The 24,507-nt window shown below is 42.4% G+C and overlaps 1 protein-coding gene across 3 annotated transcripts in view; it reads left to right on the plus strand.

Annotated features, from left to right (window-relative positions):
* The window catches only part of pparab (peroxisome proliferator-activated receptor alpha b), a 119,297-nt gene that overhangs the window by 49,977 nt on the left and 44,813 nt on the right, over positions 1–24,507 (plus strand). The window contains exons 2-4 of one of the 3 annotated variants that reach the window (XM_034176034.1): positions 1,434–1,682; positions 8,778–8,941; positions 21,517–21,655. In XM_034176034.1, coding sequence (XP_034031925.1) covers positions 1,475–1,682; positions 8,778–8,941; positions 21,517–21,655 — 511 coding nt within the window. In that variant the 5' untranslated portion in view covers positions 1,434–1,474. Of the gene's footprint in view, positions 1–1,433; positions 1,683–8,777; positions 8,942–21,516; positions 21,656–24,507 lie in introns of those variants that run through there. The other 2 variants (XM_034176036.1, XM_034176037.1) reach the window with 2 other exon arrangements.

Genomic DNA, 24,507 nt, shown 5'->3' on the forward strand with positions numbered 1-24,507 from the left:
AACCACATGCATCAGTACATGGTAGAGCATTCTTGCGGCATGAGCACTGACCACTCACACACTGCCCAGTATTACAATTGCAGGAAACCAACTGCAGGAGTGCCTTCGGTGCAGGTGGCTTATCCATCCAGTGTATAGATATTGTGCCATTGCTGAGGTCCCAACCATGACCATCAGGGCTTGGTGTCGTAGCATCAGCATCAAGTTATGACTGCCAGATGCATGCCTGGTAATTTGCACGCTTCACATGGTACTTGAGGGCATCTTTTGTGGGTGGACAGCTTTGTGCATTCTTGCTGCAGAAAAGTTTGTAGCGCACAAGGTCTGTGTCATTGCCACTCTGTCCATAGAGTGAAGGTTTATCAATGATTCAGCCATGGCTCATGACAATCTGTAGAATGAAAGGATAGTAGAAATAACCTGTGAATAGATCTGTGTTGTTTGTTGTAAGTTATATACAGATGGTACTTAATAACAACTTAAACTGAAACTTTTGGAAAAAAAAACGCAAAAATATTGGGTGTTTTTCAGATAAATGGACAGTATATCAATATTTTACACTATGGATAATGAAAACCAAGGTGCTTATTCACTGAATATACAAGTTTTGTTTATGTGTATAACATTTTGAACCTCCCTGGATAACTGTTTCCAGTAGTGACATGTTTATTACATATTTCAGCTTTTTTGCTGCCGTTCGGACCCCTCGATTATAAAGCGGCTGTTTTCATATAGCCTTGACGGGTTGTGCAAATGAGAACAAGTGAAAATGTCGTCCCATTAGACCCAGGAACAATGTGGTACCATCAAACCAAAGTTGCAGGGGGGGTGCAACCACCTCAATAAATAAGGCTCTTTTTGGAATTGGCCCACGGACTATTTAGTTTTATACAAGCCAGCCTTTCTGATGCTCAGTCACTTCTTACCACACATTTAAGTGCAGCTCCTGCACTCTTTCCTGTACTGCCTTGTGCAATTCAGCAAAGTCTTGCCAATCTGTAATGTAACCGTCTCCTCCCAGCCGAGCCCAGTCCAGAAACCCAGCCAGCCTTCATATGGCCGTATAGGCTCCGTCAGCCCACTGACCTACATTCATCCTTCAGCAGGCCTGTGAGCCTCATGTTTGCTGTCTCTCCCTGTGTACTCTGGCCATCTCTTAGGACCACATCATAAAATGAGTGAGGATAATCTTACCAGGTTTGGTTTGAATGGCTTTGAGCTGCTGTTGAAGCTTGTCTTGTACGACACACATCATTCACTCCTCCATTGTCAGCTGACCCAGTTGACAATGGAGGAGTGAATCACCTGTTGGTGTTGATGTATACACTTTAGTGCTTTTGAGCTCTAGTAGCATTAACTAAAACTCGGCTTGGTTAATATCGTGTGTAGTAAAAGTTAATTTTTGTTTACTCTTTTAATTTTCTGTTTTCCAGTCTGATGTGTGAGAGTGCCAGCAGCCCGTTGCTCTACCACGATGGTCGACATGGAGAGCCTGTACCACCCCCCTTCTCCCTTGGAGGACTCTGTGCTTGGCAGCTCCTTGTGTCCTGATGATAATTTGATGGGTGGGATGGATGAACTCCAAGACATCTCCCATTCGATTGAAAATGGCCCCCTCAGCTCATTTGATGTCCCAGAATACCAGCCCTCCAGCAATGGCTCTGAAGGTTCTACTGTTCTCGGTAAATTAGGTCCCATTTTCATTGAATCAACTTTTTTGTTTTCTTTTCCCCTTTAGGTGGCTAAAGTTATGATGAGGGGATTATGTTTCACGACATAAAGGTATATGGCCACTAAGCTTTTTAAGATTTAAGGCATAAAACAAGTTTTCTTTTCCACCACTATTTTATTTATTCGTCTTTAAATAGGGCATTTATAATGGAACATTGCCAATATCCATCAAAATTCACATTGTTTAAAAAAAATTAACAACACGTTCCCCTAAAGGGGAAAATTTCAAAAGAACAGATGACCTTGCACTGCTTATGGCAGTGACCCATACAGTCTATTATACCGACATCATAGATTACGTGGGGGCTTCCCCCAACTTGTGCGAGGCATGCTGGGAAGCGCACAATGACAGTCAATCAGTAGAGAGACACAGTGACGTCTGCTGGCCGGTTTCTCTCTGGCTGCTAATCCAACATGACGTAAAGCACAGAAACAGCTGCATTTCTGTGTAAATCTAACATGTCTCTCATATATTACCTAGCGAGAAATAAACACATCTACATCTAAAAATGCAGTTTTTGTAACCCGATGACACATCTGATTTGATTTACCAGACATCTCACACCACCACCTGAGGTCAAAGGTAACTTCCGGTCTTTTCAAAAGCTCATGCAGGCGCACACGCACATTCTCCTGCAGAGGATGTTCAATGGAAAATTAAATCATTGTTATGGAATTCCCCCCCAGATAAATATGTTCTCTTCATTAAAAAGAGCTGTAATTTTGCAACACATTTCAAAAATGAACCAACAATATAATGCTTGGATTTCAGTAGAAATTAAATTTTGTCAGTTTTGTGAAATTTGAATGACGTTCTACCTTTAAAACATGGTCAGTTAACCACTGTGAAGACTACAAATTGTTAATATTAGATTGGCAGGTCACTTTATATCTTCGATTGTTTGGCACTAATCTGCAAAACACTGCAGCCATGTCCAGGTGCCAAGGCAGGTTGCTTGAACAAGGTTTTTTTTTTTTAGCCTCTAGCCATCGTGGCACGTTCACAACAAATACACACAAAAGTTTACTTCTGTAGGATGGCGTATATGGTAGACTTTTTTATTGCCAATCAGGTAGTGTTTTCCATGATAATACACCAATTGTTTTCATCAACCTGCTTCATCAAGGTTTTCCTCTTACTACTGGGCACTGTACAAGTGCAGTGGGCTTGAGGGGCCAGTAGCCCTCCACCACTCTATATTTGTTATTTATTTATTGGAATAAGGTTCATAAATGAAGACAAATCTTGAATACCTTTGCATGTAGTAATAGTAGTTGTAATAGGGATGGCACAGTGGATAAAGGGTTGGTAGTGGTGCCTCGCAGTAAAAAGGTTCTGGGATCGCTTCCCATCTGGTTCTTTCTGTGTGGAGTTTGCATGTTTTCCCATGTTTACACAGGTTCCTCCGGGTATTCAGTCGTCCTCCTATTTCCAAATAACCTACAGGTTAGATAAAGTGGAAACTTTAAATTGACCGTAGGTGACAGTGTGAATGTTTTTGTCTGTTTATTTGTGGCCCTGCAATAGACTGACACCTCTTACCCACTGAAGTCTGGGATAGGCTCCAGTTCGCAAGCTTTAAGAGGAGATTCAAGCACAGAAGTGATCAGCTTTAATATTTGTTCTTCTCGCCCACCTTATCTTTCCTCCTGTGCTCCTTCTTCCCAGCACTGGCTCTCCTCCTTGCCCCGTATCCAAAGAAGTTCACACATTCCTTGGCTATCATGCACCACCTCTCAGGAAACATCCACTTTATCACATGGACATCTCAGAAATTTATGCTACTGTCAAATTACACAATGAATTTCAGCCTTGACAGATCCAGAAAGATGACCATTTAAAGGAAGAATGGAGAGTGTGAAGGGAAGAAGATGTAAAGCAAGTAAAGAGGGGGAGGTGTTCGGACGAGGCACCATGCGACTTTCAGATGATATCATGGAAAAGCCAGAGGGAGGGAGTTCATGAAGGACGAACACTTACAGGCAAGAAAATAAGTAAAGAGGAATGTGATGGTCTTCTGTCAAGCTGTTGTGATGTCCACATGCAGTTAAAATGTGCAGTTTCAGCAGCAGTAATACAGTACCAGCAGCACTGCCAAACACTGATCCCTGTTCTGGCATTGCTCACCCAACTCGTGGCTTGACTTGGAGCCACTGTTTTGTACCATTTCATCTGTTCTATTTTCAATCCTGGTCAGACTGACTGGCAACCTTGAAGTTTGAGAGCAGAATTTAAAGTATGTTCTGAAGTAAATGGAAATGAGCCTATTGTGGATAGTCAGATTATTTCAAATGTCCGCTATGAACATCAGAATACTTTCAGAATTTAATAGAGCCTTTATTGTCATTGCACATATATACATACAGTGAAATTTGTCCTCTGCATTTAAACCCATCGTAATTACAGTTTGACATAATCCAACCACTAGGAGCAGTGGACAGCCACAGTCCAGCGCCCAGAGACCAACTCCAGATATAGAGACTCTGCCTTGGTCAGGGGCAGAGAAAGGGGCAGACCTTAAATAAGCATGTTTTTGATTGTGGGAGGAAACCGGAGTGCCCAGAGGAAACCCACGCAGACACGGGGAGAACATGCAAACTCCACACAGAAAGAACAGGAATCGATCCCATGACCCTCTTGCTGTGAGGCACCAGGGCTATCCACTAAGTCACTGTGCCGCCATATAGTGAAATAAAAAAATAGACATAAAAATTACAGAGTGCAATTGTTGGGACCCTGAAATTAATTTACAGTAAAGCAACACTTTTATTGACAGTTTTCTTATAATTGGTTGGTGATAGATACATGAACACTAGGAGCTTCTTCCAAGTCACTGAATGAATCTTGAACTTCATTTACAATACCAGTCAAAAGCTTGGACACACTTTCCCATTCAACTGACCATCAAACCTGAATATGTATATGTTGTGGACATGATGAGCAAAGCACTTCAGCATCTCACCATGTCATTCAGGTGCTTCAGACTTTTTTTTTTTTTTTTTAGTAAATGCTTCGGTGGAGCATGAGCATGGCCAAAACCTTTCAGCTTCTGCTCCTCCAGAACCGCCATTTATTTATATATATAATAGTTTGCCTTTCACCCCCTGCCTTTTTAAGCATTTTTCTTTTCGTGTCTACAATATGGCCAAATTGTCATATGGCAATATTGTCATATCAATATGATATACGATATGAATATGATTTAACACCAAGTGCAGAAACAATGAAAATTAAACATTCTTAAAAAAACAGTAATAATACCACACTCATCATAAAGTTAGGATGCAGTGCCCTCCAAAAATATTGGAACACTTGGTATTTCACACATACTGTGTTAAAAAGATTAAAAAAGAAAATAAGATTATAAAATCAAACCTTCACTTTGCCTTTTGATAGAATCACTATGATGGCGGCCGCATTTCTTGCGCCTCTGCAACCAATGAGACGTCTACTCCTCTTTATAATGTCTATGTTCTACCGTCAGCTTGTGGCCTTTTACAGTTTTTTTTACTATAATGCTGTCTCGTTTGTGTTTTTTTTTTCCACTGGGGTTGAATTTTTGTGCCATTTCCGGTTTGCGCCTTTGTCTACCATAGAGCAGCGCAGCAGTGCGAAGCTCATATGAAATACAAAGACTACGGTACTGTGTGGTAAATCTGTTGTAGGTTAGACAGTTGTCAAAACCTGAGTGACCATGCATGGCAGCTAGTGAGGGAAGCCACCAAGACACCCATGACAACTCTGAAAAATAGTTAGACTTTTATCACGCAGTACCATATTTTTGTGTGTTGCATCACCAATCACAGCTTTATGGGTGGAGTGGAGCAGAGACGTATTTTATTACAAGGATGCTGAATAAATCTAGGATCAACTCTCCCACATGTTGACTGGGAAACAGCAGCTGAGATTTAAGGGCCCTGTCCCACTGGCGTTTAGAAGGATTTGCATATGGATTGCGCATAAAATTGGCCCATATTCGCCAAACATCCACAGTATCCGTGTAACATGCCTGTATGAGTCGGCCGTCATCCGAACACGTCCGTGATCATCCGCAGAGGCACGCATGTCCACAGCCAGGATTTTTGAGCTGTTCAAAAATCTGAATGCGGATGACATCCGCCTTACATACTCCATATATACTCAATTCATACACAATACATACTCACTCTATGCGCTGTATATCTGCCGTTAACCACTGATATCTGCAACTGACGGGGATTTGCGGCTTGGCAGCGGACTGGGACAGTGTGTAAAACAGATATATATCGTGCCCATCATGTCCACATCACAAACTAAAATATGTTGTAGCGAATGCATACAGATTGGCAACGAATAAAGTGTTGTTATTACATCTGCTTTGCAGCTGATTTGCGGACAATCTGAATGCATAACAAACACGTCACGTAAACCCAAAGTGTGGCAGAAAGCGACATACCTGTCAGTCAGTGCCGGTCCGGCTGTGTAGATCCACAAAGACGTAATAGCTGCTGCAATCCAGGACTTTTATTTAACACCAACAAAAGGAAGAGTCGCTGTTTAGCCACAACTCACTCAAAAAAAAAAACACCGTCTCACACCCCAAGCGACTTCCCCCCTCCTGCTCCCCAAACTCATGAACAGTTAACCCTCGCATGACAACACTCTGTGATCAACTTGTCCAAGTCCAGCAAATGCTCCAGAGGCTGTATTGTTGGTGTGAATAGTGATGCCGCCGGCCCGAGTGCGCTTATTTTATGACCGCAATGCAGATGCCGTGCACGTGCAACACATGCGCGATGCATTCATAATACACCCATAATACTGCCGTGATAATCTCAATGTGTCGGATCAGTTTCCTCACTACATGCGTTATATAACTGTGATTGTTCATCATATATTCCCTATATATTATTAATATATCCGTAATTCATACTGGGACATTTGTCATTTTTGGACATTTTTGTTGTGGACGACAACGAACGCCCACAATTTGTATACTGATTCATGCGCAGTTAATCCTCTCCCCAGTGGGACAGGGCCCTAACATCTTTTTATGAAAGTTCTTCTCCACACAACCACCCTGAGTCCTGAAAACCACCCAGTCAGACTACTGGACCCTTTCTCTCAACAGTAACCATCGATGTTCAGCAGCCAAGTGATACATGGACATCGCCTTTGCGTTTTCCAGTTGCTGGGGTTGTTGGCACTGTGGCACCTATGTATTGGATTGTGCACACTGACATGTGCCACATGGCCAAAATCCCATAGGTAACATGTTACCTATGGGATAGTGGCCGGCGATCACCTTAGTATTTCTCTGTTTTCTTGTTGTTTAATGCTGACAAATTATACAGTATTTCTTGTCTTTCTGATGCCTGATTCTGTTTTTTCTCTCTGTTTAAGGTGCAGCTCCATCCAGAGATGGGAGTTGTGTTCGTGTTGGCGATCCTCCTGTCCAGTCTGCCAATAGCATTTCTTGTATATTCGTCCGTGAATTGTTCTGTGAATTGTTCTGTAATTTATGTTTTGTAGCATGGCCCAAGCAGAGGGTCACCCCTTTGAGTCTGGTCTCCTTGAGGTTTCTTCCTCAGATGGAGTTTTGCCTTACCACTGTTTCTCTGGGGGTTGGTAAGGTTGGACCTTACCTGTGTGAAGCGCTTTGAGGCAACTCTGTTGTGATTTGGCGCTATATAAATGAAAATAAATTGAAATTGAAATTGAAAACATTTCCCCACAGTGCAAGTACAACACCTCATCTGACTCTTCCAAAGTAACCACTTATTTTTCAGTCATCCCAGCAATATCCAAGGATCCTCTATAGAGACTTGGTACTGAAGATACGTTCTCATCACCTTAGGGCACTGGTTAAAGTACAAGCCTAACAACTATAAAGGAAGCACCAGGACCCCAAACACTTCCACCTTTGTTCTCCTGCAAAGATCTTGGCATTATACAAAACTTCTATCCATTGACTTAATGACACTATAAGCTTTTCCCATGCCTCTTGACCTCATAGACCAAGCTCCCAGAGAAGTAAATTTCTCAAGAAGACTGACATTCTCACCTCATACACGTACATTATTGATGGCTAAATCTGTGACTTTCTTGAAAGCCTGGATGCTATTCCTGATCCAGGACAGCTGCAGTCCTAACTGAAGAGACTCCCCACTTGTCTTCTCAGTTGCTTAAACCAGGACATTCAGTGATTTCAGAAACAATGCATCATTTGAAGACTCAATGTCTTTGAAAATATCCTAGGAACATAGGAGCCAGAACATATACCTGATGAATGCAACAATTCAGTGGAGAAAAAAAACCAAACAGAAACTGTGCCATTACGTTTTGGTGTGGCTCCAGATTTCTCAAGAACCAGTTGACTAGTTTCATTCATATTTAGCAGAAGGGTGTACTTCGGTGATCCTCTGACATCAGTTGATTACGGTGATTTTGGGGTCAAGTTCAGGGTCACAGCAAGATATTCAAGATATTGCCATTACCACCCTTGTTAGTGTAATATCTCAAGAACCAGTTGACCAATTTCATTCATATTTAGCATAAGGGTGTACTTGGGTGCTCCTTGACACTTTGTATTGCTGATTTTGTGGACAGGAGGGATATGTCATCTCCTGATGAGTTGTTTTAATAAGTGAAAAACACATCTTTAGAATTTTAATATCTATAAACTTGCATTTTTGTGCAGATCTGGATAACAGGACCGATCCAGGAATTGTTTTTGTTTTTCTGTTAGCTTCAGATCTCATATTATTTGTAGTTCTAAGAACAGAAAAACAAATGACTGTTGAGCCTTGGTAAAGTTATGCACTTTGTAAGTGCTCACCATACAGTTGTTGTAGTGTGAATTCATATTCCTTCTGTAAATTCGTATACAGCAAATGCACATAGATTTAATTGATACCGATGAATGCCTTACCCCATGTCTGTGCCAGCACATTTATAGTCAAATGTACATTTATATTATCAGTGATATAGTTGTTTAACGTGTGTGGTACACTTGGAGTAATACTGCAGTGGCGTGCTTAATCTTTCATGTTACTGTTTTTGGTAGATGCCCTGACACCAGCATCCAGCCCATCATCAGTGGTCTATGGGATGGCAGGGAACCAAGAGGAGTTCTCGTCTTCCACCTCCTTGCTCAACCTTGAGTGTCGAGTGTGTTCTGACCGTGCCTCAGGATATCACTACGGTGTTCACGCCTGTGAAGGCTGCAAGGTGAGACAGATCGGACACACAAGAGATTCTACCATTTGTTTCTGTTTTGCATGGAAGATGATACAACACAGTGTTAGGGCTCAGGGGGATGACGAAAAGGGTTAGTATTCAATAAACAATTGGAAAATGCATTAATAATTATTATAAGACAGAGATAAGAGTGTGCAGTGTCAGATTGTCTCAAACTGTAAATAATACATCTGATCGGACCTTGCTTGCAGATTTGTTACACTCTTCTTGGTCATGTCTTGGGATCTGATGGAGGAGGTACAGTATATGGTCCTCTTTTTGGTAGCTAAATTCATGACATTTTCACTGTACTCTGTTCTCTAATTGCTCGTCTTGTTTAAAGCCAGTGTGCTCCCACACAAACGACATAATTTTCCCCCATGAGTAAGATGAAAGTGAACTGACATGAAGTGTCCCATGTGGTGCACAGGAAATTATTCACCTGTATGTGTAGTTTGTTTTCTCTGATCTAAATGTCATCCATGAATAGTTCTGTATTTGTCATTCACATTCTCAATGTAGCTTTTACTCTATTTTTCATTGATATCTGTGTTGTGTTTGAAAATGTTTGATGCCGTTTTAAACAGTATTAAACAAGTGGGTATAAAAAACAAACTTAACATCTGAATTTTGCAGAATTGCGTTTTCAGCTTCTCCTGATTGACATTTACCGCTATATTCACACTAACCCTCTAGGGTCTACGGACATTTTCTTGATTTTACCATACTTTAAAGTGGCTTTTTTTAGTATAATGTCCATCTGTTGCACATTAAAATGTTCAGAACAATCAGCTTTTGGTATGTGAGACATATATTTGTGTAAGATACACTGTGTAACAGATACGAGGTCTGTCAATAAAGTATAGGTCCTTTTTATTTTTTTCAAAAACTATATGGATTTCATTCATATGTTTTTACGTCAGACATGCTTGAACCCTCGTGCGCATGCGTGAGTTTTTCCATGCTTGTCGGTGACGTCATTCGCCTGTGAGCACTCCTTGTGGGAGGAGTCGTCCAGCCCCTCGTCGGAATTCCTTTGTCTGAGAAGTTGCTGAGAGACTGGAGCTTTGTTTGATCAAAATTTTTTCTAAACCTGTTAGACACATCGAAGTGGACACGGTTCGAAAAATTAAGGTGGTTTTCAGTGAAAATTTTAACGGCTGATGAGAGATTTTGAGGTGATACTGTCGCTTTAAGGACTTCCCACGGTGCGAGACTTCGCGCAGCGCTCTCAGGCACCGTTGTCAGCCTGTTTCAAGCTGAAAACCTCCACATTTCAGGCTCTGTTGATCCAGGACGTCGTGAGAGAACAGAGAAGTTTCAGAAGAAGTCGGTTTCAGCATTTTATCCAAATATTCCACTGTTAAAGGAGATTTTTTTTTTTTAATGAAAGACGTGCGGGCGGATTGCAGCGTCGGCTTGCAGCCGCCGCGATGCTCCGCCACAGGAAAAACACCTCCGTTGGAAGCCTTAAGGACAAGTTGGAACATGTCCAGCTGTTAAACAATTTCTCATATACTCACTCCACTGAAAGCCATCAAAAGCCGCCTGGATTTTACAAATGGTTATCAACACGGAGTTTTTGAAAAAAATAAAAAGGACCTATACTTTATTGACAGCCCTCGTATAATTCAGCTGTAAAGATGAAAATATGAAATGACCGTGCAGGTGAATGGAGCCTCTCACAGCAGGCAGAGAAAAGAGACAGCCCATGTGACATTCTCTGGCCTCTAGAACTGGCTCTGAATCAAAGATCATCTTGAGGAGAGATTCATTTTATAGATGGGAATTTTTTCACAAAGTATTGAATGAAGTTTCTGTGACATTCCTTCGCTGATCTATTAATAGAACTATGATGAAAACTACACAGATGTGTCAATGCGCCCATGGTCCCTAGAGGGTTAAGATGCTGTTTAGTAACGCAGTTCGGGGGGGGTAACCAGGGGTAAACTGTTTTACACCAAAGTGTAACATTTCCCCTGTTTTGTTTTGAAATTGCCGAACATGCAGTATAACGTGACAGTGCTGTCAGAAAATCCTGAACTGCTGCCAAGTAACGTGCATGTTGGTTTTTGCTAAAAGGTATCCAAGGGCATCTTTCTGAAATTGAAAATGTGGCTATTCTATTCCTGGTCTCCTTCGTACACCTGCCGGATCTTTGCTTGGGCTGCTTTTGTCACTCTGTAATAACTGCATTTACTCTGACTATTTTCATCAATAATCACATTCACATAGTAAGTCAGACACAAACACAGAAAGGATAAAAGTCACAAGCCCCTTCCTGACTATAATCTATCGTATTTTATGCATGTACGTCTCAGAACTGTGAAGGTGGTGCAGCTTGTATTTCTGACAAGTTAGAAAAGCATCAGACACTCAGGTTTGACCTTCACACTTAGTTATACAGTATTCGTTCAGTTAAATGTTTACAAGTCACATTGAAGAACAACCCAAGGCTGTTTTTCAAGAGGCACCACAGAAGATACCATGTCTTAAAGTACACGTGTATGTTAGTCTGCTCTTTGTGGCTGTGATGGAGTTCTGCTTTCTTTGCCCAGTCACATAATAGTGTGGTGAAAATCACAGCTCACATGGGAAACTTTTTTGGTCACGGGTCACATCCATGTTTCATAGTGTTTTTGCCTTGTGTGCACGTGAGTATTCCATGTTTAATGGTCAACAGTGTGGATATGTGATTAAAGTTTAAAGTAGATGCCTTAAAATATTTCACATGCTTCAATATTTGAAGGGGTACTGACGTGGGCTGACTGACTAAATAATGTTATTGCACAAGGTGAGCCAGGCAACAATGTCATTTAAAGTATCTGGTGGTGTGGAGAGGGTCCCAGTGGGTGAAAACACATGCAACGGTTCCCTCGCTAAGTCTTTTACAAAGGCCGACTGTAAGGTTAATTGTTTACCTGAGCCTGTAATACATTTGGCACGGTTCCCCACTGAGTCATGGCAACTTGATTTCCAAAGACGGGCTCGGTCTGTAAGACCGTCTGTATCACATAGTGTGATAGAGAAAATTTAAAGTCTTTCACTGTTTTGCAGCTCCTAATCCTTCGGCTCAAAACCAGTGACGTTACTTTATCGCCAAGCATGTTGTCAGTGCAGTTCATCTGTATATTTGACTGTTGGCAGGATTATCCACAACAGTGGGAGGTTTGGGCCAAGAAGGAAACCTTTTCTCGTTTTGAGAAGATCTGATTACAGGGGCAGAATGAACATTGCAAGATTTTTTGCACATTGTTATGAATGTCTCAAGACATAATACACAGATCTTTTTAAAAATTAAATTCTGCATGTATAATTTTTCGATACATATTGTAGTGCAGTAGGACCCAGAGTAGTACCATCTCAGCTCACCCACAAACTCAGCAGTCTTGTACCACCGTCGGGGGCCCTGATGTGTCACAACAGTGCAGGCACACAGGGGACCCCCCCAACCCAATTTTTTTTTTTTTTTTTTTTTTTTTTTTTACTTTTTACTTTAAAAAATTTGCACAAATTTGCAACACAAATTTGTGTTTGCTTGTCTGGGCACTTCAAGTGTTATTCAGAGTATACATTCTCCATGTGCCTTTCCAGTTAAGACCTGTGTTGAGGCCAAAGTCCCTGCAGGAATCAGACACTTTGATAAGGGGGTTGTAAATGCAGGTTGCTTGACACATGCTGACAATTAATAGATCAGTCACAGAAGCAGGTTTGACCACCATTGTTGCTATGTTCTCTTTAACAGCAGCACATCAACCAGTGGGTGTATGAATGACAACAAGATGTTAAAAAAATCACTCACAAAGCAGCTGTTTGCTGAAGTAAGTGTGTGTGTGTGTGTAGTTCTGTAAATTTGTACAGCAGGTGTTTGTGTGGTATTGAAGCAACAGATTTTCACTGAAGAAAGAACGTTTGTCCACAAAATCAGATTCAATTTATTGTGTGTGTGTGTGTGTGTGTGTGTGTGTGTGTGTGTGTGTGTGTGTGTATGTATGTATGTATGTATACAACCCCTGGCAAAAATTATGGAATCACCGGCCTCGGAGGATGTTCATTCAGTTGTTTAATTTTGTAGAAAAAAAGCAGATCACAGACATGACACAAAACTAAAGTCATTTCAAATGGCAACTTTCTGGCTTTAAGAAACACGATAAGAAATCAAGAAAAAAAGATTGTGGCAGTCAGTAACGGTTACTTTTTTAGACCAAGCAGAGGAAAAAAATATGGAATCACTCAATTCTGAGGAAAAAATTATGGAATCACCCTGTAAATTTTCATCCCCAAAACTAACACCTGCATCATATCAGATCTGCTCGTTAGTCTGCATCTAAAAAGGAGTGAACACACCTTGGAGAGCTGTTGCACCAAGTGGACTGACATGAATCATGGCTCCAACACGAGAGATGTCAAAGTTGCCTCAAAGTGTTTCACACAAGTAAGGTCTAACCTTACCAACAGCTAGAGCAAGCACACAGGAGACAGTAGTAAGGAAAAACTCCCTCTGATGATTGGAGGAAGAAACCTCAAGCAGACCAGACTCAAAGGGGTGACCCTCTGCTTGGGCCATGCTAACGACACAATTGACAATACAAATATACAGGAAATTTTGAGAGTCCATGCTGGTGTCCAGGATGGGAGGCTGGCTTGGGGGGGATCTACAGAACCCGTCTATTTCATGACCATTACAGAAGAAGACAACCACTCCCACTTCTGGATGGAGCCGCACCTCGGACAGAGAGGAAAAAAAACTGTATCAGGCGGCAGAAAGACCACAAATAAGGTATAATTTGTCAGCATAAAGCAACAACAAAAATCAAAGGTTATTTTAACAGATTATTTTAATGTCGTAGTCATAAAATCACAATGGAAATCAATGGAAATTTATACAGCTGCTTATAGGAGGGAGTCACGAAAAAGTGCATGAATCAGTGAGATGAGTTATGATGCAACACAAATGAAATGTTGAAAGTTTCCTGCTAAATGGTACAAATATGTTGGCTAATGGGTGCACAAGCAGCTGTGCAAGCAAAATTGTCACCCTTGGTCCACCTCAGAGCTGCACGGTGCACACTGTGCTGCTCAAAGACAGAGAGAAAGCAAATGGATTAATGTCATAATATTTCTATGCTGGTAGCTTTGCAGTATAAAATTATTTTAGCATTCCTATAGCACAATATTATTATTATTATTATATATTTGCAATCAAATGAGTTGATCTAAACCTGTGCACCGACCCTGAGCAGTGCAGTCAGTCTGAATGGCTTGGTCTGATTGTGGTCAAGTTAAACGTGGACTTTGCATTATGATTCTGACACGAACTGCACTGTAAACAGGAACAGTAAAAATATTTTGTCTATGTCCACCTTTAGTGAAAAAGCCTTAAAGTAGTCAGTAAGCATTTTAGAGCTTGTGATATGTTGTCACTTACAGAGTATCAACTCAGTCAAATCATTCAGTTTAATGTGTGATCATTAATATATCTGGGAATAACAACCTTTTTCAAAACCCAGTTAATGTGCCATTGTTTTGAGCAACAGAGTTTTGGTAATGTTTGATTATTCCTGTGTATTTATAATATCAAATCATTATAAAATGTTATTAAAAAAAAATCTCCCTCACCCTCCACCCAAGCGGGGGGGGGGGTTGGGGGGGGGGTGGTATGCATGTTCCTCTAGGTCAGGTCCTCTACCAGATGCCTGGGAGGGCTTGAGGGTTTTGTCCAGTATCTTAAATATTCTTAGGACTGCACTCTTCTGGACAGAGACTTCTGATGTTGTGCCTGGTATCGGCTGGAGCCACTCTTCCAATTTGGGAGTTACAGCTGCTAGTACTCCTTTTCCCACCTGGACCACTTTGGACTTTACCTTCCGCATCTGCTCCTGTTGCTTCTTCAGCCCTGGGTACTTCTCTGTTTTCTTGCCCTGGGTACTTCTCTGTTTTCTTAAGCTCCTTCTTTATGTGTGTGTGTGTGTGTGTGTGTGTGTGTGTGTGTGTGTGTGTGTGTGTGTGTGTGTGTGTGTGTGTGTGTGTGTGTGTGTGTGTGTGTGTGTGTGTGTGTGTGTGTGTGTGTGTGTGAATGAAATGCCATATTATTTGATGGAAACAAAAATTATCAACCTACAGAGGGCTGAATTCACAGACATCATGAAAATGAAAGCAAAGAGTGACCCACTGCACTAGCATAGGGTATGACAGTGGGTCCAAGGATTTCAACCCCATGTAATAACAGTCTGACCTGTAGAGGTCTGTTTGTCCTTTCAGGGTTATGCTTCCTCTGACAGTCACTGACCCACCAACAAACCAGTCATGCTGAATGACGTTGCAGGCAGCATAATGTTCTTGATGGCGCCTCCAAACCCTTTCACGTCTCTGTCACATGTGCTCAGGTAGAACGAGAGTTATGAATGTAACTACGGTTCTATGAATTCCGGATGACCGCCAGAGGGCGGTGCTTTAGCACCTGGATAACTACATGTGCGCAAGCACAGAGAGGTCGAGAATATATACCAACAAAGTCATGCCATTGGATGTGACCTGGGTGACGTCACTGGTTGTCTTTATATGCCAGACGCACCCAGCGCTGGCTTCTTTTCGGAATGAACTCGCAAGACTCTGAGTGACAAACAACTCTGGCAGTCATCCGGAATTCATAGAACCGTAGTTACATTTGTAACTCTCATTCTATTTCATTCCTCCTGACCGCCAGAGGGCAGTGCTGTAGCACCTGGATAACTTAATACCAACAAGGTCACGAAGAGTCACACTCACCTTGCATCAGCAGTGGGGAGTGGAAGCAGACAACACCGCAAAAGTCACAGCAGGAGGAGTGGCCACATTCAGTCTATAATAGCGGGCGAAGGTACAGGACGAAGTCCACGTAGGAGCAGCACAAATATCACTCAAAGGGACACCTCTCAGTGCAGCCCAGGAGGTGGACACCCCTCTGGTGGAATGGCATGTAACCTTAGGAGGCTGAAGACCTCTGGACTTGTATAATTGTAAAATGGCATCCACGACCCAATGTGAAAGTCGCTGCTTTGAGACAGCACAGCCTTTTTTGTGATCACCTTAACACACAAACAGGGCATCCGTTTTCCAGATCCCAGCAGTCGCACTAATGTACCGCTTCAACATTCAGACAGGACACAAGGAACCTGAGGCAGATAATCCTGGAACAGAATGCGTGGAATACACAGCCAAGGAAACTGGCTGGTTAACATGAAAGGTTGAAATTCTCTTGGGTAAGACGGACGGATTAGACCACAGCGTAACCCCAGATCCATCAGAATTCCATCGCAAACAGTCCTCAGCGACTGATGGGGCATGGAGCTCTCCCACCCGCTTAGCCGAAGATAGTGCAAGTAGAAAGTCAGTCTTCACTGACACCCATTTAAGATCAGCACTTTCAACTGGTTCAAAGGGGGATAAGCTTAAACCCTCCAGGACTAGTGGAAGGTCCCATGAAGATACACGTGCAACCCTTGGAGGCCGCAAACGTAGGGTACCTTTCCAAAAAAAAAAATGACACACTAAGAAATGTGAACCCACTGATCGGCCATCAACGTAGACGTGCCGGGCAGAGATTGCAGCAACATAAACCTTCAAGGTAGCGACAGAAAGTCCTTTCTCCAGCAGTTCTTGTAAAAATTTGAGTAGAATAGGCACAGGGCAACGCTCCAGGTCTAACTTGTGGTTCTCACACCACCGCGCAAACAGCTTCCATCTGTTGTCATACAAAGCCCTGGTAGAAGCAGCACGTGAGTTAAGGATAGTCTGAACAACAGCCTGGTCACAAGAACTTAACAAGACGTCCGGCCCTTCAACGGCCACACATACAGTTGAGGGTGTTCTGGGTGAGGGTGCCAAATCCTCCGCTGTAGCTGTGACAACAAATCCTTCCTCTCCGGGAGAGCCCAAGGTTCCCCCTCGAGGAGTTTGTAAATCATGGGAAACCAAATCCTCCCCAGCCAGAACGGAGCAACCAGCAGCACCCTGTGGCTGCTCTGGTCTATCCTGTGCAGTGTCAGCATTAGCAGTGGGAGAGAAGGGAAGGCATAAAGGAGGCAGTCCGGCCATGGGTGAGCCAATGCATCCTGCCCCAGCGGGCTGTCTGGTTCCGAGAGGGAGTACCACCGTGGGCAATGTGTCGAGGTGATTGAATCGAAGAGGTCCACTTCCGCTACTCCATACTTCTGCCAGATGATCTGGACCACAATCGGGTTCAGTCTCCACTCTCCTGGTGATGGTTTCTGTTTGGAGAGTAAATCTGCAGCACTGTTCTGTATGCTGGGCAACTGAACTGCTGTGACACTTTAAAGGTGAGGCAGTGCCCATAGGAGAAGCTTCCGAGCTTCTGCCAATGAGTGATTGGACCTGGTGCCCTGATGGTTTATGTGGTGGACTGTAGATGTGTTGTCCGGCCGGACAAGAACATGTCTTCCTCTCAGGGCCGGGAGGAAATGCTTGAGAGCCAGTCGCACAGCATGAAGCTCCAGCATGTTTATGTGTTGAAGTCTCTCCTGAGGACTCCAGACACCCCTCACCATCCTGTGATTCCACACGGCCCCCCCAACCTTTGAGTGATGCATCTGTAACAACCACCTCTGGACAAGAAGGGACAGAGCCTAGAGGGACACCCTTGCAGATGAAGTCCACGTTTCCCCAGGGTCTGAGGTGCAGAAGGCACTGGTTGGAGAGTCATACAAGCCTGTGCTGATGCATCTTTGGGTTAAGGCCTAGGTTGTTGATCCATATCTGTAGGGGACGCAAGAATGGAAGTCCCAAAGGTACCACTAGTGTCAAGTCTGTGGCTGAGAGGTGTCCGATCCCAAGACACGAGGGGCAAAACATATGTCCATCATCTGGTCTCAAAGGAGGGAAACAGGTACTACAGCCATGCAACAAAGGCCCTGACAACATTGTGAACTGCATGCAGATGGCTAATGCAAGGCCTGACAGTTACAGTTAGAAAGACAAAGCGTGAATCACACGCAGTATAAATAGTAACACAAGGCACAGAGCGTAAACCACTCGCAGCGTAATGCTAATACAAGGCACCGAGCGTGAATCGCGCACAACCACAGTCATAACAAGGCACAGAGCGTGAATCACTCGAAGCGTAATGCTAACACAAGGCACAGAGCGTGACTCGCTCACAGTCGCAGCCGTAACACAAGGCACGGATCGTGAAGCACTCACAGCTGTAGACTTGACACGAGGCACAGAGATTGAAGCACTCACAGCCGTAGACTTGACATGAGGCACGGAACGTGAAGCGCTCACAGCCACAGACTGAACACGAGGCACGGAGCATGAATTGCTCACAGTCACATCCGTAACACGAGGCACGGAGCGTGAAGCACTCACAGCTGTAGACTTGACACGAGGCACGGAGCGTGAAGCGCTCACAGTCACAGCCGTAACACGAGGCACGGAGCGTGAAGTACTCACAGCCGTAGACTTGACATGAGGCACGGAGCGTGAAGCCCTCACAGTCACAGCCGTAACAGGAGGCACGGAGCGTGAAGCACTCACAGCTGTAGACTTGACACGAGGCATGGAGATTGAAGCACTCCCAGCCGTAGACTTGACACGAGGCACGGAGCGTGAAGCGCTCACAACCACAGACTGAACACGAGGCACGGAGCATGAATCACTCTCAGCCACAGACTTAACACAAGGCACAGAGCATGAAGCACTCACAGCGTAAAAGCTAATACAAGGCACGGAGCGTGAAGCACTCACAATGTAAAAGCAAATACAAGGCACTGAGCATGAAGCACTCATAGCCACAGTAATAACACGATGCACACAGCCGAAATACTCACAGCCCAAGTGCTAAGTCACTTACAGCAACGACGACAACACTAGCTGCTAGCAGAGCTGTTGAACTTAGCAAAATTGTGGCAGCGCAGACAAAAGTACTTCAAGGAGTGGAAAACACTAACAGCAAGCCCAACACAGTACACTATACTGGTTCGGATACACACACTACCACGTAGTGAATGGGATTAGCGACACAGCTAAACAAGTAGCCAGCTTTCGTCGAAACAACACAGCTAAAGGGTTAGCGGCTAGCAGCTAATGACTTTAACTGTGCACAGAGGAAAATACCCAGCAGTGCATATATGTGTGTATATATAGTGTAGGAAGTGACCCCACAACCTTCTTGTTGTGATGCATCAATGCTAACCACTTATCCACTGTGCCTCTTCAGCATGCAAGACCATTCAGTTTAACTGGGGGTCACCACAGTAGATCAGATGTGGCTCTGCATTTTGATTTGGCACAAGTTTTACGCCAGATGTCCTTCCTGACACAACTTCATATTACATAGAGAAAGGGCAGGGGTGGGTTTTGAACTGGGAACCTTAAGCACTGGAAACAAGCACACTTACTCACTTGGTCTTTGTGTGATAAATAAATGTTAAAATAAAAATAAAAAATAACATCATGTGAAACATATCAGTCTTAATTTTTATGCTTTAAAGGGAATTTGTCACTTGATTTATTTTGTTTTGATTCTTATCTACAAAAAGTGGGCCCTGCAGAAACGGTTTGGGAACCACTGACCAAGTGGACTGTTAATGATGACATCGATTTGTCAAATCTCTACAGTCATTTATGTAAAGAATGAATTCTTTAACTGACAGTGAATTTGTTGTTGTGAAGTGAAATGAGAAAAGTAGTCGAGGTAAGATGATTTACATTTTGCTCATTGAGCAGTAACGGGGGCTGGGCCCGTGTGGCTGTCTGTTGGCATGAAGCCCATTGGACCTGAAATGCATGTTGGTGTGGATAAAGATTGAGGATTATGAGCTCATGGATGATTTAATCACAAGTACTTAACTTCTGATACATTTTGTTGGAATACCTCTATAATCCTGTTTGCATTTGTTTCTTTCATTGTGTTGGTGGTTGTCTGTTTTGGCACACTTGATGACAGGGTGATATTACTCTTTGCAATAATAATGACTAACTTGGTTATTGGACAATTCCCATGTACATTTCTGCCCTTGGCCAACCTCAGGGGTGCCGATTGGTCCATCTTGACGTCATTAAAATCAGATTTTTCAACTTGTAAAGATGGTGCAAGTGGTCTGAATTGGAAGGTTTCATGTTGTCACATATCACTCGTATGGGAATAACTAACGACATATCAAATGTATTCTTTCTTCATACGCTATTGATCAACAGTTTCTGTTTCTGGCTCATCTGGACATCGTGACTGTTTGTTGTTCTTCAAGACAACTTTCACAAAGGTTTTCTTTTGTACTCAGCATGTCCCTGTAAACGGGAGTCAAATATGGTCTGATTTCAGTATGCTGAAGTATCCATCAGAGATGGTACAAAATAGGTTATTGATCTTGATCCAGGTGGGCTGCCAGGATAACAGAGCCATGGGGACACCATAGCTGTTGTAATTTTTCAACAGAATTATACCCAAAGGACCGACGTGGAGGTCACACTGTCAAAAATGGACCAAAGCAAGAGCAGAAATTTGGCTAATGTGCTTTCAAAAAGAAACAGTTCAACTAGAAGTCCTTATATGAATGAAGAATAACAGTGACATGCGTTTATATTTCCCAATGTTCTCCACAATCAATGGAATAATGGCACAGCGCCATTGTTCCATTGTTTGAGGAAGTATTGTGGATTGTCTGTGTTGCAGTAGCTACACATTGTAATACCAGCAATCTGCTTATCATTAGTACAGACTGGTCACTATGATGTTATTTTAATCTCAAAAGTCATATGAGCAAACAGAACAGTATCTGCGAAAAGGGTTGAAACACGTTAGCTTGATGAACTCTTACCCTGCTCCTCTTTATTGTTACCAACATTGTGACTGTCACAAGATGGCCATGTATTAAAGTATTCAGTCATTGAACTGCCTTTAATCCACAGTGGAAAGGAATATTACAGTTACCAAAAATTAAAAAATGAAAAAAAAAAAAACCCTAAATCTCTCTTCCAGTTTATTGGCAGGCATTGTTCAGTTTATTACTACCCACCGGTCTCTGTTTATATTCTGCCATAAATGCTAGAAGATAGCATTCTCACGTCACAAATCTAAGAAAGCAAAATGTTGGCATTTGCTAACATCAAAAGAAAAGGAAGGAAGAAAGAAAGACAGTGGTACCAATTTCTGAAAGAGCATTAAGTAAAGAATTCTTCTTACTTCAGCATTCTTCTTAAAGTGAATTAATACATGAAGGAATCTTATATTACGTCAGCACTCACTCACTTCATCAAATTTAATTTTGTGTTAGGCCAGAAAAACTGCCTTAAAAATGCAGTGTAATATTACAATTACTATTGCAAAAATAAAAATGTTTTTGAAATTTGAACGACTATTATAAGAATAAAGCTTAAAACATTGAGGGGTAACATTATGTGACAAGAACATATGTCTTATTTTAAAAGATTGCTCATATTTTATTTATATGCACCACTCTCTCCCTAGGTACAGCACCGGCATACTCTACATTTCTTGAAATACTGAACTTTTCCTTCAGGGGTATGAACAGCTCTTATTTCACCTTCTTGTTTTCTCATTCATCCAGGGATTTTTCCGGAGAACTATCCGTCTAAAGCTTGAGTACGACAAGTGTGAGCGACGCTGTAAGATCCAAAAGAAAAACCGCAACAAGTGCCAATACTGCCGCTTCCAGAAGTGCCTGGCAGTGGGCATGTCCCACAATGGTGAGTCCTGCAGAGACTAACAAGTCTGGGCACTGTTTTCATTGCAGTAGTGTGGATGCCAACAAACACATAATTTACTACAGTGCAATTGCAAACATGCCAGGAAAGAAAGAACAGACCTGCATATAATTAGCACAAACAAGCAATCTAACAGCACAGTCAGATGTTAATACATGTTACAGTAAGTCACCAACTGATGGTAAAGCTTGCCTCCAACCCTTACACATTGTGATACCTTAATCTGTATTTAAAAGTGGGTTGTATAGAGCAAATTGTATAATGTGTGTGTATCTGTGACTCTGTATTCATCATGTACAATGTACATTGCTAGGATCCTGTTAAATTGCTGTTGTTGAACCTCTGTCTCTCTTTTGGTGCAGTTGTGTGTTGAAATATGAGAAAAAAAAAAATTCCCATGTGACCCTTTATTCCACTGGAAAAAGTATTTGCATTTATTTATGAATTTAAAACTTATGAAGAAATTCCAAATATGAGGTCTGTCTCTAACATGTTTGAAACAACAGCCCTTCAAATTTTAATTTTGTGTGTTTTGATGAACAAGCCTTTCAGTTAAACATCTGGCATTCATTGCTCCTTTGATATGGCATGTTCCACTTAGAAACTTTTTGACTACAGCTAAATTGTTCTGTAGAATTAAAAAAAAATGTAGTTAAGCCAAGTCTATCCTATGTACGTACTTATGATCCAACAAAGCTCCATCATAATGTTGACTGGTTCTTGTTCTGGAAGGTGGTTGTGGTGTTCTTAGGTCTACCAGCCACTTGGCATTGGCGTTGTGTGATGCCTCTCTCTCCCAGATGTTCTTCCAATATTGCTCAGTCTGGGTGGGTCTGTTCTTGTGTTACCGTTTTCCCCTTTCAGCTGGGAGTACACCCTGGATGGGTCATGGGACAACAGGCTATTTTTTTTCTTGGCCTCTATTTCTCTGGTGTATCTCTTCAGTTGAGTAGCTGCATTCATCTTTCCCTCAATCCTGACTAGTCTCTCCCAGTTCCTGCCACTTAGAGTAGAGAGCTCCTTGGTTTCACACTGCTCAGTACTGTGCTTCTCTAACCTCTGGATCTCCAGTTTTGATAGTAGCTTCCTTCTATTGATGTTAGAACATGTTAGTTGTTCTAGTAGCCCATTTCTCATCCTTGTGTCCTGGTTCCATAGCAACTGACATGGACCTTGATAACCCTGACGACGTCCAAACCAGTTGTTTATTGTCTCTCACTCGTGATTGTGACGTAGGCTGTGTATTAAAAATCACCGTATTTACTGGGTTCTCCTTTGCCCGTACCTTTGGCCTCCATGGAATGTGATGAACACTGTTCAAAAGGTCGTTGGTAACCAATAAACCAACACATAGGCATGGATGAGATGACAAAAAAAGATCTCATGTCGCTCTGCTGCACACTACAGATGAATTCTCCTAATTGAAGTGGGATCACAAATAAAATGCTGGGTTCAGCTCAGTGCGTTTTTACCTTCAGCTTGACCACTGTCTAACTGTGCGATCAGATTAGCTATAAACGACAGAAGCAGAGCGACGAGCTGCCACTCATTTTCATTCAGACATGGTGTTTTGCAGTGACAAGAAACAAGTGGTCACTTTCTTGCCAGCTTGACAGGGCTAACCCAATTCACGGCGACTGCCAACCCAAGTGAAGGTATGTACATTGTTTGCTCACTCAGACGAAGTAATGAAAATGTGGCAGAATACTAGGGATGTGAATCGTACAACAACTCACGATGCAATTCGATTCCGATTGTTGGGGTGACGATTCGATTCAGAATCGATTTTCAATTCAAAGCGCTCTGAGAAATAGTTATATTACTTAAAAAAATGTTTATGTTTAAGAAAATGCAGCTTTACAAAGTTAATCAAGTGATTCTAGATGTAAATTTACTTATCTGCTTTGCTCGTTCAGAGTTGGCTGGCAGTTTAACGAAGCGCTGGTCAGTCGTCGGCAGATACCGCTGCTCAGCTCCTTTTAGCTCCGGCTCATAGCGTAGCATGTGGGCTTGCGGAGTTGAAGTGTTTCCGAAGTATTTGACTTTCATTTTGCAGATTTTGCACACTGCATAAGTCATGTCAAGCTCCTTCTTACGCAGCAAATAATAAAATCCAAAATGCGCTCAAACATTTGCCTTCAGCAAAGATGGTGCTGGCTGAATTAGCTCTTCATCCGCCATGCTAAGCTACAGCTCACGAATGTCTGAAGCACACCGGACCCTCCCCTCGCGGAGACGCTGTAGTACGAAAGCTGTTGCCTGACAAACAGTGCACGCAGCGAGTAAGTAAGAAAATGTTTAAAAAAATGCTTTTTAAAAATCGATTCTTAGACATTTTGGATCGATTCAGAATCATAATTAATAAGAATCGCGATTCGGACGTGAATCGATTTTTTTTTTTTTCCGGCCCCCCTACAGAATACGCACTGAAACAGCTGTATTTCTGCATAAATTTAATATGCTTGACTTTTTTGTTATATTTTCTAAAGGTTAGAAAGAAAGAAATAGCTCTTAATCTAAAAATGCTGTTTTTGTAACCAGATAATACATTTGATGTGATTCACAAGACATCTTGTGGAGGTGTTAGCATGCTAACTAGCAATACAGGAACACCAGTGCTCACTGTGGTGTTCCTGGAAGAAAGACGAAAGTTGGGCTGAAACAAATCAATCAAACTTTTTCTTTTAAGCAGTCAAGCACAGAGACAGTGTTGTGTTTCCCTGTGTTTTATAATCTATCGTTAAATACAGTGTTGTCACCCTCATTTGTAGCGAATCTGACCGTAGGGTTAGGGTAATATCTCACTGGGCTGTGACTCTTGGTGAGTAGTTGGA

The sequence above is a fragment of the Thalassophryne amazonica genome, chromosome 8 (genome assembly GCF_902500255.1).
Source record: "Thalassophryne amazonica chromosome 8, fThaAma1.1, whole genome shotgun sequence".
In the NCBI taxonomy this organism is placed as follows: Eukaryota; Metazoa; Chordata; class Actinopteri; order Batrachoidiformes; family Batrachoididae; genus Thalassophryne; species Thalassophryne amazonica.